Source organism: Solanum lycopersicum, chromosome 3 (assembly GCF_036512215.1).
Source record: "Solanum lycopersicum chromosome 3, SLM_r2.1".
Lineage (NCBI taxonomy): Eukaryota > Viridiplantae > Streptophyta > Magnoliopsida > Solanales > Solanaceae > Solanum > Solanum lycopersicum.
In genome coordinates, this window is record NC_090802.1 from 66,528,277 (window position 1) to 66,542,976 (window position 14,700).

Sequence of the window (14,700 nt, forward strand, 5' to 3'; positions counted from 1 at the left end):
GTAAAAATTTATATAGGGAAAATGTACAAGTACCCCCTCAACATATGCCCGAAATCCCAGAGACACACTTATACTATACTAAGATCCTATCACCCCCTGAACTTACTTTATAAGTAATCTTCTACCCCTTTTCGATCTACCTGACACTAGCTTGAAAGAAAAAATCAACCAGCGTTGGACTCACAAGATAGTGCCACGTAGACCGAAAAGGGGTAGAAAATTATTAATAAAATATGTTTAGGGGGTAATAGGACCTTAGTATAGCATAAGCGTGTCTCTAAAATTTGAGGCATAGATTGAGAGGGTACTTGTGCATTATCCCTTTTATATATAATAATAATAGTGAGCTGTCATGAGAAAAGTAGTACTACTATATTAGTAGTAGATAGAAATGAATCGAACGGCCAATATGAATGCATTGATGATTCAGTGTAGCAGTTGGCATTGATTTCCCACACCATTAATGGCCTCTCTTTGAATTTAATATTTCCACCTAGCTCTTTCAAGTAATTTGCCATTTGTTTTCAAACTAAAATGTATCTACTTTTTTTTAATTTTAGGTGGTTGTTTACTGGTATAATTTTGAGTTAGTAAGCATCTATTTATTTTTATTAACTCTTTTTAAGTGTTGTTTCTAGTTATGTAAGAATTAGTTATGAGTGAATTAATTATTTCATCTTTTATCCTATATAAAATAATAATATATTGCGAGTAATAAGTATCGATTCATTTTTAGTTGTCTAATATTACCTTGTTAAAATTCGTTTTTTGATAGCTGGTTAGAGTTATGCGAATATTAATAATGTAAGAATTAGTTATGATGAAACTTATGTATTATTTTTTATGCATATATTAGTTATGTATGTATTAGTTATTTAATCTTCTTTCTAAAACATAAAATAGGGAAAAAAATTTGGCCAGAAAATTTGGTCAGAATGATATCTTTTCTATGTTATTTCACCTTTTAAAATATTTTACCTTTTTAACTTTAGTGCATTTTAACTTAAAAAAAAGAAGAAAAAAGATCAGTTTATTTTAAAATTAAAAAGATACTACAATTTTTTTAAATTTTCTGATCATTTAGCACTTCCTCATAAAATAATACATCGAACCTCTCATAAACTATTTAATTATGTAGGTTTTTAAGATGTCAACCAAATGTTGATTTAATTCATACATGACCAATTTATTCTTATCTATCTATCAAGCATTGTATAAGTTATACAAAAATTAATAAATAAATAATTTATTTCTCATCTAGCTACCAAATAACCCTTTACATAGTAATAAATGAAATGTTTAAAAAATATATTAAAGTATTAAAAAAATGAAAATGAACATCTATTTTTAATATCGTGGACCAGTAAATTATACTAGTAGTGAGTAGTGCTATATATATATATATATTGGAGTTGGACACTCAAAACAAGGCCAAGTAGAATAAGCCACATAGATAAAAGGTTTTGGTAATGTCCTAAATAGAGAGTAAATTTTTGTTAGTGTAGTTTGTGTCTGAACTCAAATGGCTGTGGTTGGTCCTCTCTCTGTGATTTTCAACCTTCTTCTCTCTTTACTTGTATGCCATCTCCATTTCACCATTCTCATTCAAGGTACCTTTTTTTTTTTTTTTTAATTATTTTCTCTTATAGTAGCTAGGGATTTGAATTTCATTTTCCATGTTTTTTTCTTTTTAAAATTCCCTTTTTTAATAATCAATTTATCATCCTCATCTTTGTAATCCACCACCTTTTCTTGCAATTCTTCAAGATCACTTCTACTAATCTATTAGAGATCCACACACTTAATTAAATTGCATCAAATTTGTTGTTTAAATCAAAGGTTTCTGATAATTTTCGTTCGTTTCAATTTAAGTGTTATATTTTTCTTTTCTTTTTAAGAAAATGTCTTTTTCTTTTGTGTATTTATGAAGTGTATGGTCATATCATCTGAATAAACCGTTACATGAGATAATCATATACTATTATAATTTTTTTAATTTAATTATATATTAAAAAATATTGAATCTGCAGGAAGCGGAGGTGAAGGGAGATGGGAAGATAAGTATCCATTTATAAGAGAAGCAAGTAGATTTGATGATTATAAAAATTCATATGATTATATTATAGTTGGTGGTGGAACAGCTGGTTGTCCTTTAGCAGCCACATTATCAAAAAAATTCAAAGTTTTATTAGTTGAAAGAGGTGGAGTTCCATTTACAAATACAAATGTGTCATTCATGCAAAATTTTCACATCTCTCTTGCTGACACTTCATCTACTTCTGCTTCACAATTCTTCGTTTCTACCGATGGGGTTTTTAATTCTAGAGCTAGAATTTTGGGTGGAGCCACTTGTATTAATGCTGGCTTTTATACTCGCGCTGGTCCCAGGTACGTTTTATTTTACTTGATTTATATATTTTTAAAAAAATAAATTCAATGTATAGATTGAAGCGGACAGACAAACGATGAAATATCAAAAATAATTTGAAATATAAAATTTAATGAAACGTGTCAAGTCAATATGAAACAACTGAGTACATACACTACATTACTTGTCTTGTTATGGACTTAATTTTTATTGGTGAGCCGTAGAAGTTATCATTTATAGTATTTTTTAGTGAAGGTTATAAAAAAATTTGTTATATAACTAGTGGATTAATTTGTTATAATATAGGATAACTATTATTGAAAGGAGAGTACTTCTTTATATAAAAAATATTTATATTTTATTTTTTGTATTTTATATGTAAAATTATATTGAATATATTTGTTGCTACGGTAAATAGTTGTTAGCATATGTAGAAAAAAAAATAAAAAATTCTACAGCCTTATTTTGGATTATTCATGGATATAATTTGGTGGTTGAATAATGAATTATACCCCCAACTAGAAAAGTGAAATGAGCAATGTGGTTTTTAATGCCAATAAATTTTGGTCATAATATTCTTGTACTCACGTTAAGTTGATTTTATTACTTCTTTGAATCAAACAAAGGAAAAAAAAAGTAGTTATTTTATTTTAAAGAAAACTCTTTAGATGAAACAAATAAATAGAGGAAAATACCTACCTATTTGTATGACCAAAAATGTGTTACTTTCTAGTTTCTCAGTTTATTTTTACTTTTTTTACTGTATTAAAAATAAATGTTTATTTTTATTTTTTTCAGATTAGAAAATCTTCGAATAATTTTAATTATAGTCATCGTTTGTTTCTTGAAATGTGTGTTTAAATTAAATCAGGACAAGTAAAAATAGTCAGATGAAGTATTAGACAAAAATTTGTTTTATTATAAATGCAAAATGATATGTCATAATCAAAAGTATGACTACTAATTTCAATTAAATGTTTTAAGATTCAACTAATTAATGTCAGCATTTACAGAAATGTTTTCCATTTTGGTCAGCCTAAGAGCCTGTTTGGCTCAGCTTAAAAGCTGGTCAAACTGACTTAAAAGCTGGTTTTTGACTTATTTAGTTGTTTGGCAATACTCAAAACAGCTTATTTTAAGTTTAAAAAAAATTATTTTAAGCCAAAAGTTAAAAACTGGGGTAGGGGTGCTTTTTTTTTTTTAGCTTATAAGCTGTTTTAAGTTGACCACATTTTTATCTTTTTGTGCTTAATATTTTTATACAATCTCCAAATTACCCATATAACCCTAACATTTCTTTCTTCCATTTTTCTCTTTTCACGTTTGACATAACAACTTCAGCACTTTTATCCAAACGCATAACTGCTTATTTTAAAAATAAGTTTCAGCACTTTTAAAAGTACTTTTTTAAAGCTGTTTTTATTAAGTCCATCCAAACGGACCCTAAATACATGACTTTACCAAACATGATTTAGACTTTTTTTAAAAAGAACTCAACTACAATTATATTCCATTAATTGTCGTGTGAGACCAAAATATTGGACCCATTAAAACCTTTTTTTAATTATAAAATATCTTTTTGATGACCTGATAATGTGATTAAAAAAAAATTGATGATATATACATAACTAAAACTCTTTTCATTTATCCTTTTGTCAATACTAAAAAAACACTATTTCCCCATTGAAATTTGTTACTAAAAAATTGTTCCATCATGCGTCTTCTCGGAAGGAAAATCATATTTTATAGCACAAATTTTTTATTAATTTACCGCGCTAGTAGTGTGTGGACAAGCTTTAAGGCATTGTCCTTGATCAATTGACTAAAGATAAACTTTTACTAGAGTATTTGATACATATATATGAGGTTTGTCTCCTTTATTTCTTAGCCTTGAAATAAATATTTTGATAGGGAATGCAAATGCAAAAATATTTAAATACAAAGCAGAAAATGAGTGTACACAGATAAATTGAGGCCATTGTCTATTTAAAACAGGCCAACTACCAAACTTGTATAGTCATTTATTCTACTTATACCTATAAAGGAACATAAAATTTAAGTTTCCTATTTATGATGTTTATTCCGTACTATTGTTTTAGCATGAAGGTTTATGATGAATCCAAAGAGTAGGTAATGCTAGCTTGCAAAATATAAGTACTCGCTTTCAGTGGCGGAGCTAAAATTTTATTGTTTTCTCTTTTGAAATTGAGTATTTTTAAGTAGGTGAGCTCATTTTACGTCCATTAAGAAAAATAACAAAACACAAAGTATATCGGATGTTTCTTGAGAATTGAGCACTATTAAGAAGACGTAGTTGGAAACAATTACTATTTTTTGTCTTTAAGCGACACTTGTTTTGGGACGGAGGAAGTAAATCGAACAGGGTCTAGTGGTATAGAGCGAGTCGCAATTGTTGTGTTGAGTTGTAAAAATTGATTTTAGATCATACATGTTGTTGATGCTGCGATCTTCTTGAACTTGCAGTTACATTAAGAAAGCGGGATGGGATTCTAAATTGGTGAATGAATCATATCCTTGGGTTGAGAAACAAATTGTTTATAGACCAAACTTGGCTCCATGGCAAGAAGCAGTAAGGGAAAGTCTACTTGAAATTGGTATCTCACCTTTCAATGGATTCACGTATGATCACATCTATGGAACCAAGGTTGGTGGGACCATATTCGACCGCTTTGGACGTCGTCACTCTGCTGCTGAACTACTTGCCTCTGCTAATCCTAACAAGTTGGATGTTCTGGTGCATGCCACAGTTCAAAAGATTGACTTTGATACATCAGGTACATCTCGATTAGTTAACATGTTGGTTAACGGTAACCTGAAACATGGAGTATGTGTAATAGTAGTAGTGATAATCCGATTGAAATAATTATACGCAGGAAAGAAGCCACGGGCAGTGGGAGTCATTTTCAAAGATGAAAATGGGAAAGAACACAAGGCATTTCTTTCGACTAGGAAGGGAAGTGAGATTATAGTGTCATCTGGTGCAATTGGGAGCCCTCACATTCTGATGCTTAGTGGAATCGGACCAAAGGCCGAATTGGAAAAGTTCAACATCCCGGTGGTTCTTGACAATAAGTTTGTTGGTCAAGGAATGTCAGACAACCCCTTGAACACGATCTTCGTCCCCACAAATAGGCCCGTTGAACAGTCACTGATTCAGACCGTAGGGATTACGAAAAAGGGAGTCTACATTGAAGCAAGTAGTGGATTTGGACAATCAGGAGATAGCATCAGTTGCCATCATGGAGTCGCTTCAGCTGAGGTTAGTGGCAATATTTCAACTTCTATCAATCACATCCTGATTGTGATTTTGTTTCGTGTTGTTTCATAACGTATTGTATTGTATGTAATTGGTAAGTTTACTCAAGTATAACTCTCTTAATCGCACAGTAATACTAGTCTCTACGTCCATTAATCGTGGTTTTCCTAACATTGTGTTCACATCTTGGAATAACCAGATTGGGCAACTGTCCACCATTCCTCCGAAACAGAGAACAGTAGAAGCAATTGAAGCATATCGAAAAAGCAAGAAAAACATACCACACGAGGCGTTCAAGGGAGGTTTTATCTTAGAAAAGATAGCACTACCTTTGTCAAGAGGGAACATTAGCCTGGTGACTACTAATCCTGACGACAACCCTTCCATCACCTTCAACTACTTCAGCCATCCACGTGATCTAAAACGATGTGTAGATGGTATACGCATTGTGGAGAAGATAGCGAAATCTAAACACTTCACCAACTTCACACAGTGTAACAAAGAGACACTAGATAGGCTGCTTAACATGAGTGTCCAAGCTAATGTTAATCTAATACCAAAACACACTCATAACACAGAGTCGTTAGAACAGTTCTGCAAAGACACTGTGATCACAATATGGCATTACCATGGCGGATGTCAAGTTGGAAAGGTGATCGCTCCCAATCACAAGGTTCTTGGTGTCCATAGGCTCCGCGTCATCGATGGTTCCACATTCAAAGAGTCTCCAGGCACAAATCCTCAAGCCACAGTGATGATGATGGGCAGGTAATACCATTATACTCCCTCCATTTCAATTTGTTTGGCTTATTAGTCCGTTTTAAAAAAGAATGCATTCTTCCTTATTTGACAACTCTTTAATTCTAACCTTCCAAGTGACATGTTTGCCTCATGATTCTTGTTGTCCCATTAAATGCAGGTACATGGGAGTGAAGATTCTGAGAGAGAGATTAGGAAAAGCAGCTGGTTTCTAAAGAATTAGATAACTTTGAAGTAGAAGAAGATTAGACCTATTCTTTAGTTTGTTTTGTTAAGGGGTCTTTACTATTCTAATTCTTAGCAAGCAAGTGTGTGTAGTCTGTCAAGATTGGCTTGCCATTAAAAAAGGTGTTTCTGTGGTGTCTGTGTGAGGTTGGAATTGGAACTTTTTGTGCTGTTGTATTCACATTGTAATGTGTGAAGTTCATGCTTAAGTATTATCTAACCTTGCATCTATATCCTATCTCTAGTTATCAATCTTTTGGTACATTCTCTTCCTGTATACGTTATTTCATGAATTTGACTGGACTTGCAAGTATTCGCCCTTGCCTAGTCAGTTTTACTAATAACTCAAACAATAGTCATTATGTTCATAAGGCAGTGAATAGACACATAAGCAGTTAACCATCATGCTGTAGAAATAGCAATGTGAGTTCAATGAAACTGCAAACAAACAGGTTTTAAGTGGTTCATTTTGCTCTAGCAAAATGAAATCATGTTCTTTTTTATAATTAGTAATGGTCAATTTGATTAATTTCCTGAGTGAAGGAGTAGTAGTAAGGGACTGGACTTGTGGCCTAGTGGTCACAACAATTAAAAGATTTCACAAAAAGAAGAAAAGGAAAACAGACAATAGAGAATGATTAGCACAACAAAAATACCCAGCATAGTCCCCCTACCTCAAACTCAGAAGCAATAACAAAAACAAAAGATAGTAATAGAACTAAAACTACAACAAGAACAAGATATAGTAACATAGAGCAATACTACGACTAATAATATGAACGGACAGTTACAAAACACTGCATTACTATGTACTAACCTTCTATCTGAATTCGTGTCCTCCATACCCTCATATCTAAGGTCATGTCCTCGGTAAGCTAAAATAGTGTCATGTCCTGTCTAATCATTAAGAAAATACTTCTGAAAATAACTTCAGATATCAAAAGTTACAAAATAAGATGAATTTCTCATTAAGAAAGAGGAACTACAAAGTTTTAGTCCCACATTAAGTTTTCCACTTAAAGTAGAGAGGGAAGTACATAAAATGGACATTTTAAATCATCTGGAACTGAAAAATACTACAAATTGTCAGGTTCAAATCTTCTTACGGTAATATCTACAGACAAAATAAGATAACTCCATGAACAAGAACACTGAACAACAATTATATGTTCTAATATAATGTAGGACTTAATGTTTGTGGCTAAAAGTTCTCATCATGTTTTTGATGAAAAACTATGTTCACTCATGCTGCCACTTGAAAGAACTCTCAACCTTTGCCAGAAATTCCTTTTTCTTCCCATTTTCAAAGGAGCAGAATTGAATTGTCTTCTAAAAGACTCGGATTCCACTGTTCCATATCTAGCTGATGCACTCTTTAACTCTGAAGCTGATAATTCCATTTGGACATTTAAAGGAGAATCAAAACCTGGAATTGATTTATGGACTAGTGAAGTATCTGTCATAGAAAGGTCCTCCTGGCTGCAACTTCGTGACATAGGCCCTCGTGTATCATCAAATTCATCACATACTAATTTCAAGGCTTGAACCACTTCTCCCATGAAAGGGCGATGCGATACTTCTGGTTGTACACACATTGATGCTATTGCTGCAACTTTACTGATACTATCAATTGGGATATCAGACTCCATAGCTTTATCTATTATTATTTCTAAACCTTCCTTGGTTGTCAGGAGGGGACGAGCCCAGGCTACAAGATTTTCTTGACCTTGAGGTTGTGATAAATCCACAGGTTTTCGTCCGCTCAAGAGCTCAAGGAGAACTACACCATAGCTATAAACATCACTTTTCACCAGGAGATGGCCAGTCATTGCATATTCTGGAGCTAGGTAGCTGCAGCAAATAATTAGCAAAAAATTAGGTACAAGCCAAGATCATATGTCGGGATTATTTGCCATGTTGCTTATTAGCAGAGGCGGATACAATATAAATTTAACGGGTTTAACCGTATAAGCAGACCACCAGTCCATTCCCCAACCAATGTAGGACTCTAACCTACTCTCCACACTCTTCATCACTTCCATGCCCAGACTGAAGCTTGGACCAGGAGCCCAAAACAAGGATGGACTTGGCTATGATAATATGTAAAGATATGGCATATAGGCTTAACTCAACCCCAAAAGTTAGCTCATAAAGGAAGGATTGCCTAAATTCATATAGGCAGACCACTAGTCCATTTCCTAATCAATGTCAGATTCTAATCTACTCTAACAAGATCATAAAAGCCGAAAGCATCTAGTTCAAATTTTGACTATGCTTCTGCATATTAGCGTTGTCACCTGTCAGCACTAGTAAAAGTATAGCAAGACAGAAAATTTCACTCAATGAAAGAGTGCATAATGCATACCCAAAAGTGCCCATAACATGAGTGGAGATGTGTCTGTTTCCCTCCTCCAGTGCTGTTCTAGCCAAGCCAAAGTCTGAAACTTTTGGTGTAAAATCATGTTCCAGCAAGATGTTACTAGACTTGAAGTCCCTGTGTATTACACGAGGGCTCGAGTCCTCATGCAGATAGGCCAATCCTCGAGCTGCACCTAATGCAATCTTCATTCTTGCATACCAGTCAAGAGGAGAAGCTTCTTTATCAATTCCTGAAAGAGAAAACATAGAAACCAAAATCACTTATTCAACCAATATCTAACATATCAAATATAAGTTCTGGTGTATTCATTTGTCAGATATGTACTAACCATGTAAGTGTGATTCTACACTCCCATTAGGAACAAGTTCATAGACCAGGCAGCGACAGTTTTCCTCGGTGCAAATACCTATCAATTTGACCAAGTTTCTGTGATGCAGCCTACTAAGCATCTCAACTTCCACCAAAAACTCACGGCCTCCCTGCCGGTCATCTCTCTTTAGAACCTTAACTGCTACTTTCCTTCCATCATCAAGGGTTCCACTGTACACAAGTCCAAAACCACCTTCCCCAAGGACCCTTGAAATGTCAAAGTTGTTAGTGGCTCTCTCTATATCGTTTGTACTGAAAATTTTTGCAGTTCCTGTGTAAGCTAAAATACTAGAACTGAAAGACATGGATTTTGAGCTGGGCTTACTTGCCAAAATCATAGATCCAGCATCACCTGTTCAATATATAGTCATCAGCTCTAAGACGCATTATGTAACAGTTTATCTGCATTTCCTGTTTACTACTACTCCATTTCAATTTGTTTGACTTGACACAATGTTTAAGAAGGAAAACTTCTGAATCTTGTGGTCTTAAACTAAAGACATGAAAAATGTACCAAAATATCCTTTAATCTTGTGGTCTTAAACATGCCATGTGAAAAGTTGAAATTAAAGAGTTGCCAAAACATGAAAGAGACATTCTTTTTGAAACCGACTAAAAAGGAAAGGTAAGACGAGCAAATTGAAACTGAGGGAACATATTTCGGATATTGCAATTCCTATCAGTAGAGTTTACCTGATGTTTTCCCCTGGGAGGAGACTAAAATATGCGGAGGTTGCTCAGGTGATTGAGCATAACATCCTCGCTTAAACAACAGAAGCCAAATTAATCCCATGCACACAACAAAGGCTGTGATAGATGATATGACGATCACAATAATCATATTTCTAGGTATACCCTTCTTTCTCATTCTTGATGACACATCCACCCCCAGAGGTTTGATTGTCATTCCATTATTTTCATTGCCAGGATAGGCTGGTAGATCATCAATAGTAGCACTGCTCGAATGACGTGAAGGTGGAGAAGGTGGTAACCCTGGAAAAGAATCAACTTTATAAGAACTCAAAAAACTGATGTGTATAACACAAATAAGGTGCAGAGGCATGGCTATTAGAGAATGGAGAATAAGCAAAATCAGCATGATAGAACTAATTTAGCCAGTGAACATTGACACTACTGAAGTAACAACCAATTAAATATTAATGGTACTAATTGACAACCTGGATAACGGACATAAACCATCTCATAGGCACCAAAATCCGTAGTCTTAATGAATACTGCCCTCTTCCAGAACTTCTGATAGATGGTAAAAGCTGTGGTACCATCAAATTTTCCATCTGTAGGAACCAAGTTGATATGTACAATTGTTTTCTCAAGCTGTTGGTCAGCTGCATTTGCTCCCATAATCCGCACTTGACTCATGTTTAGCAAAACACCAGCAGCAATTTCCTTGGCTAGCTCAGATACCAAAGGAAAGAAGGTATAGAGTGTGACATTGAGGCACATCGCTACCTGAATGGGCCACACACAGCCGCAGGGTGACCCAGGAGGTGTGTACGTCAACGGCTCAGTGCATGTCAAAGAACTACAATCTAATAATCATACATTTTACTTAATAAAAAATGATAAATAAAGGAAAAGAACATCAATAAGAGAGCTAAAAGCACTTGTCTACGTACCATGATTCGGAGGTGGTGGTGGCAGTGTCATAACAGGTAAAGGTGGTGGTCTCAGTTTCTTTCGTTTTATAGATGAACTCGTTGGCGATATTGTAGGTGTACTCATGGGAACTGACAACAATACAAAAAATCAGATAATTAGCATTGTTAAGTGTTACCTTTTATTTTTAAAAAAAAAAAAAAGACTAGATGCATTAGCATTACAATTTATACACATACTTCCTGTGTGACTAGGTTGGGTTATCGGTGATGATACAGGTGCCCAACTTATTGAAGAAGGAACAGGAGACATGAACGGAGAGATTGAAGGACCTATATGTTTTATGAAAAGAAAAATATAGTCACTTGTTTATTTTCTATTTACAAGACCGAAGACGATACGTTTTTAGAATAGCTTACCTGACCACCTTGAACTGGGTGGATGGAGGCGATCATTTGGTTTAGCCGTAGAGTCACTGTGTTTGTTTCTCCTGTGATGATGCCTAATAGAGGAGATTATAGGCGCAGATGCAGAACTGTGTACTTGCTTCCCACCAGAATTCCTAAAATGGGTTGAAGTTAAAGGTGCATCCGCGTAATTTGATGGTTCCAAGATCTTGTGCTGATAAGTAGCTACAGAAACAAATCTGACTATCAGATTTTACCAAATTCAGCACATAAATAGTTCTAGCTAATTAAAATACCTTTAGTTGGATGATGATATGGGTGTGGAGCACTGTGAAATGCCTCGAGATGGGGCGTAGCAGCAAACATTGCATGTCTCTTCGATCTAGAAGTTGGAGTGGGGAACAAATCTGCAATGTGTATGTGATGCAACACCATATCAAAAGATCTGCTAGTCAGGAAATATCTATTACATTTTACATGACAATAGCTTTTGTCATTTTCAGTTTGGCACACATTTTTGCATAACAAATGTTGTTGTATAATATCATAGAAATAAGCTTTAGGAGGCCTTAAGTAAATGAAGATACACGAAGCTAACATATGAGGAGAATGATTAAAAAATGCCTCAAATCGACGAAATGAAAGAGCATATCCTCGACTTCCTTTCTAGTCTTTAACAGTGTATCGAAAGGCAGTTCATCTCTCTCGAAATTATCAATAAAGGACTAGATGGAAAGTACATTAAAATAAAATGAGTGTTGTAAAGGTCAGAGATCAAACACATACAAACGGAGAGAATGTCTCACCTTCTTGTAGGAGGGATTTACGTGATCCTGCATTTCTCTGTACACTAAGATCAATTCGTCCGTCCTTGAGAAATGCAGAAGCTGCTGTTTTCAGTGAATGTAGGTTGAATCCTGCAATGGTGCTAAAGCTACTTAGTAACTTCAGAATACTCATACAACACTAGATCATAACTTCATATCCCTACTTAATTCTTACGATCATCCATTGCATTTACTCCAATTTCCTAATCTTTTCCTTTGATATCTTGAAAACAAAGAAAAAACTACTACACTACAAGTTCGTAAGTAGATGAGCTCATAATCAACGTGTTCAACCAAACTTAGTACACGTAATATACATATGTAAGAGTGTGTTGTGTTTGAAATACTAAAGTATACAATGAATTTTAAATTTTGAACCCATAGTTATAGAAGGAGAGTTAGTGCTAAGATTGAACTCATAAAAGTTTAAATCTTGGATCCATCATTGACTAAAACACGCACAATCAAAGCTTTTGCTCAAACGATCAAGAATTGCATTCTTGACACAACAATAACAACAACATACGCAATGTAGTCCCACAAAGTGGAATATGAGGAAGGTAGAATATACGCAAAACTTACCACATTGTTTCCAATAGACCATCGGCTCAAGAAAAAACAGTCAAACAAGAAGTAATGGAAGTGAAAGCATAACAAATCATACTGAGCAATAACTACAACAAAATAATAGGATACTCAAAGTACAAGAAACAACATAAAGCAATAGAAATCAAAGGACAAGAAACTAGATGATCAATGTGATCACAATATCATACCTGCAGATAATTGGATTGAAAGAACACTTAGAATCACCAAGAACCTCAACAACATGAAACTCTGCAGCAACCCCATTTCCCTCCTCAAGAAAAATGCAGAGAGGATCAAACTACAGAACCATCCATTGGTCTATCAACCAAGAAAAAAAGAATTTGAATGAAAATTGTACTATTTTTAGTACAATGTGTTCAGAAAGAGCATGATTATATGTTTCAAGGACTACAAAAATACAAGTATCTTTAGCTTATGAAAATAAAAGACCCCAAAAATGGTACCATCAAGAAACCTGTCCAAGTTAGGTGGGGAATAAGTACTAATAAAACCACAAAACTTCTCAGATTTTTTTTTATTCTTGGAATGAAATAATCATTTTTAAAAAAAGGGTTTTAAAGATTGTTAAAACTGATCAAAGTAAAAAAAAAAAAAAAAAAGACAAATAGTACAAGTACAACACTAGAGATTGATCAAGAAAAGAGCTAAAGCTAAAGCAAGAGAGACACTGTGAAAGAGAAAAGCTCTTTTCTTTTTTTGTGGGGATGAAAGAACCAAAGGACAGAGATGAAAATTGAAAATTCTTCATAGATCCATTTGACATCATTTGTTTAGTTGAATCTTACTACTAAACTTTCAAATCTTTTCAGTTGAAATTGTTGACATACTGTTCAAGTGGAATGCCACCCCCATTTTACTCACTTTTAATTTTTTTAATGCACTGACTGTGTAAATTGCACTAAGTTTTATTTATTTAATTATTGATTGATGAAATTATTGTTAGGCAGTAGATATTCATGAAATTAGTCTATATATGTATAAGTGACATAAACTCAATTGTTAATTATGATATGTGTAAACTGATATAAGCATCATACTTGAAGTAATAATAAGCGACTTCGAGGAAAATTAATTTTGTAAGCCATTTATAAAAATAAAAAAATTATGATTTTTTCACGATCATATAAAAATATCATTTTCTTCTCTTTAATTTATACGTGATGAGGGATCTTATTTCCTCACACCTCTCCGTACCATGGTAACATGAAAATTTTTAATAAAATAATGATTTGGTATAATGTTTGAGATTATACTGATAATATTTTAAAGTATATTTTTTAATCTTTGGCAGGTTCCATCATTATGGAGTAATGGTCCACTTGCATTGTCATTTTCAACTCACTAACTTGAAAAGATTAGTCTTTGATTTATTAATTACACTCTAATGAAAGCTATTAAACTTGAGGATAGTAAAAGGTAGTGTCATTTCCACCTTTTACTTTTTTAAAAAAAAATAAAAAATGGAAGTAGCAAAATAACATAATACCCCACGTTCCATACGTGATTGGACTTTGATCAATTATTAATTATTATCATAAAGTTTCAATCTAGCTACCATCATATTTTAAAATATTTGAAAACATTTAATTAATTAATACTATTGTAGCTACTTCAATTCCACTCATTTCCCATTTATAAATAACTTTTTCCCTAACATCATCAATACACCAATCTTTTGAGAGTTTTCTAAATGAACTTTTATATCTTTTTCGATATATATTTATATAATCATTGTTTTCGAATTAGGTAGTGTGCCACAACGATTATTTTAAATTAATATTTACTATTTTTTATAATCAAGATTAAAATTCAAAAGATTTAGTTTGTTACACTTGAATTCATTGAATATTTAATTAAAACTA

The 14,700-nt window shown here is 33.4% G+C and overlaps 2 protein-coding genes across 3 annotated transcripts; one reads left to right on the forward strand and one right to left on the reverse strand.

Annotated features, from left to right (window-relative positions):
* The first annotated feature begins 1,419 nt into the window (after positions 1–1,419).
* LOC101255874 (protein HOTHEAD) lies at positions 1,420–6,860 on the forward strand. Its single transcript, XM_069295434.1, has 6 exons — positions 1,420–1,610; positions 2,031–2,388; positions 4,853–5,163; positions 5,263–5,648; positions 5,845–6,413; positions 6,565–6,860. Exons 1-6 carry the CDS (start codon positions 1,523–1,525, stop codon positions 6,617–6,619), a joined length of 1,767 nt encoding a protein of 588 aa, XP_069151535.1. The 5' UTR covers positions 1,420–1,522; the 3' UTR covers positions 6,620–6,860.
* A 713-nt stretch (positions 6,861–7,573) lies between these two features.
* LOC101266497 (receptor-like serine/threonine-protein kinase ALE2) lies at positions 7,574–13,835 on the reverse strand. 2 transcript variants are annotated; one of them, XM_004235549.5, is made up of 11 exons: positions 13,006–13,835; positions 12,209–12,319; positions 11,699–11,809; positions 11,415–11,627; positions 11,235–11,327; positions 11,016–11,126; positions 10,557–10,928; positions 10,072–10,371; positions 9,338–9,730; positions 8,995–9,238; positions 7,574–8,480 (listed from the first exon to the last, which is right to left on the reverse strand). In XM_004235549.5, the coding sequence occupies exons 1-11, from the start codon at positions 13,079–13,081 to the stop codon at positions 7,844–7,846; spliced, it is 2,661 nt and encodes an 886-aa protein (XP_004235597.2). In that variant the 5' UTR covers positions 13,082–13,835; the 3' UTR covers positions 7,574–7,843. The 2 variants fall into 2 exon arrangements, with proteins under 2 accessions (XP_004235597.2, XP_010318502.2); XM_010320200.4 differs by lacking the exon at positions 11,235–11,327 and having other exon boundaries at positions 13,006–13,724.
* Between the last annotated feature and the right edge of the window lie 865 nt (positions 13,836–14,700).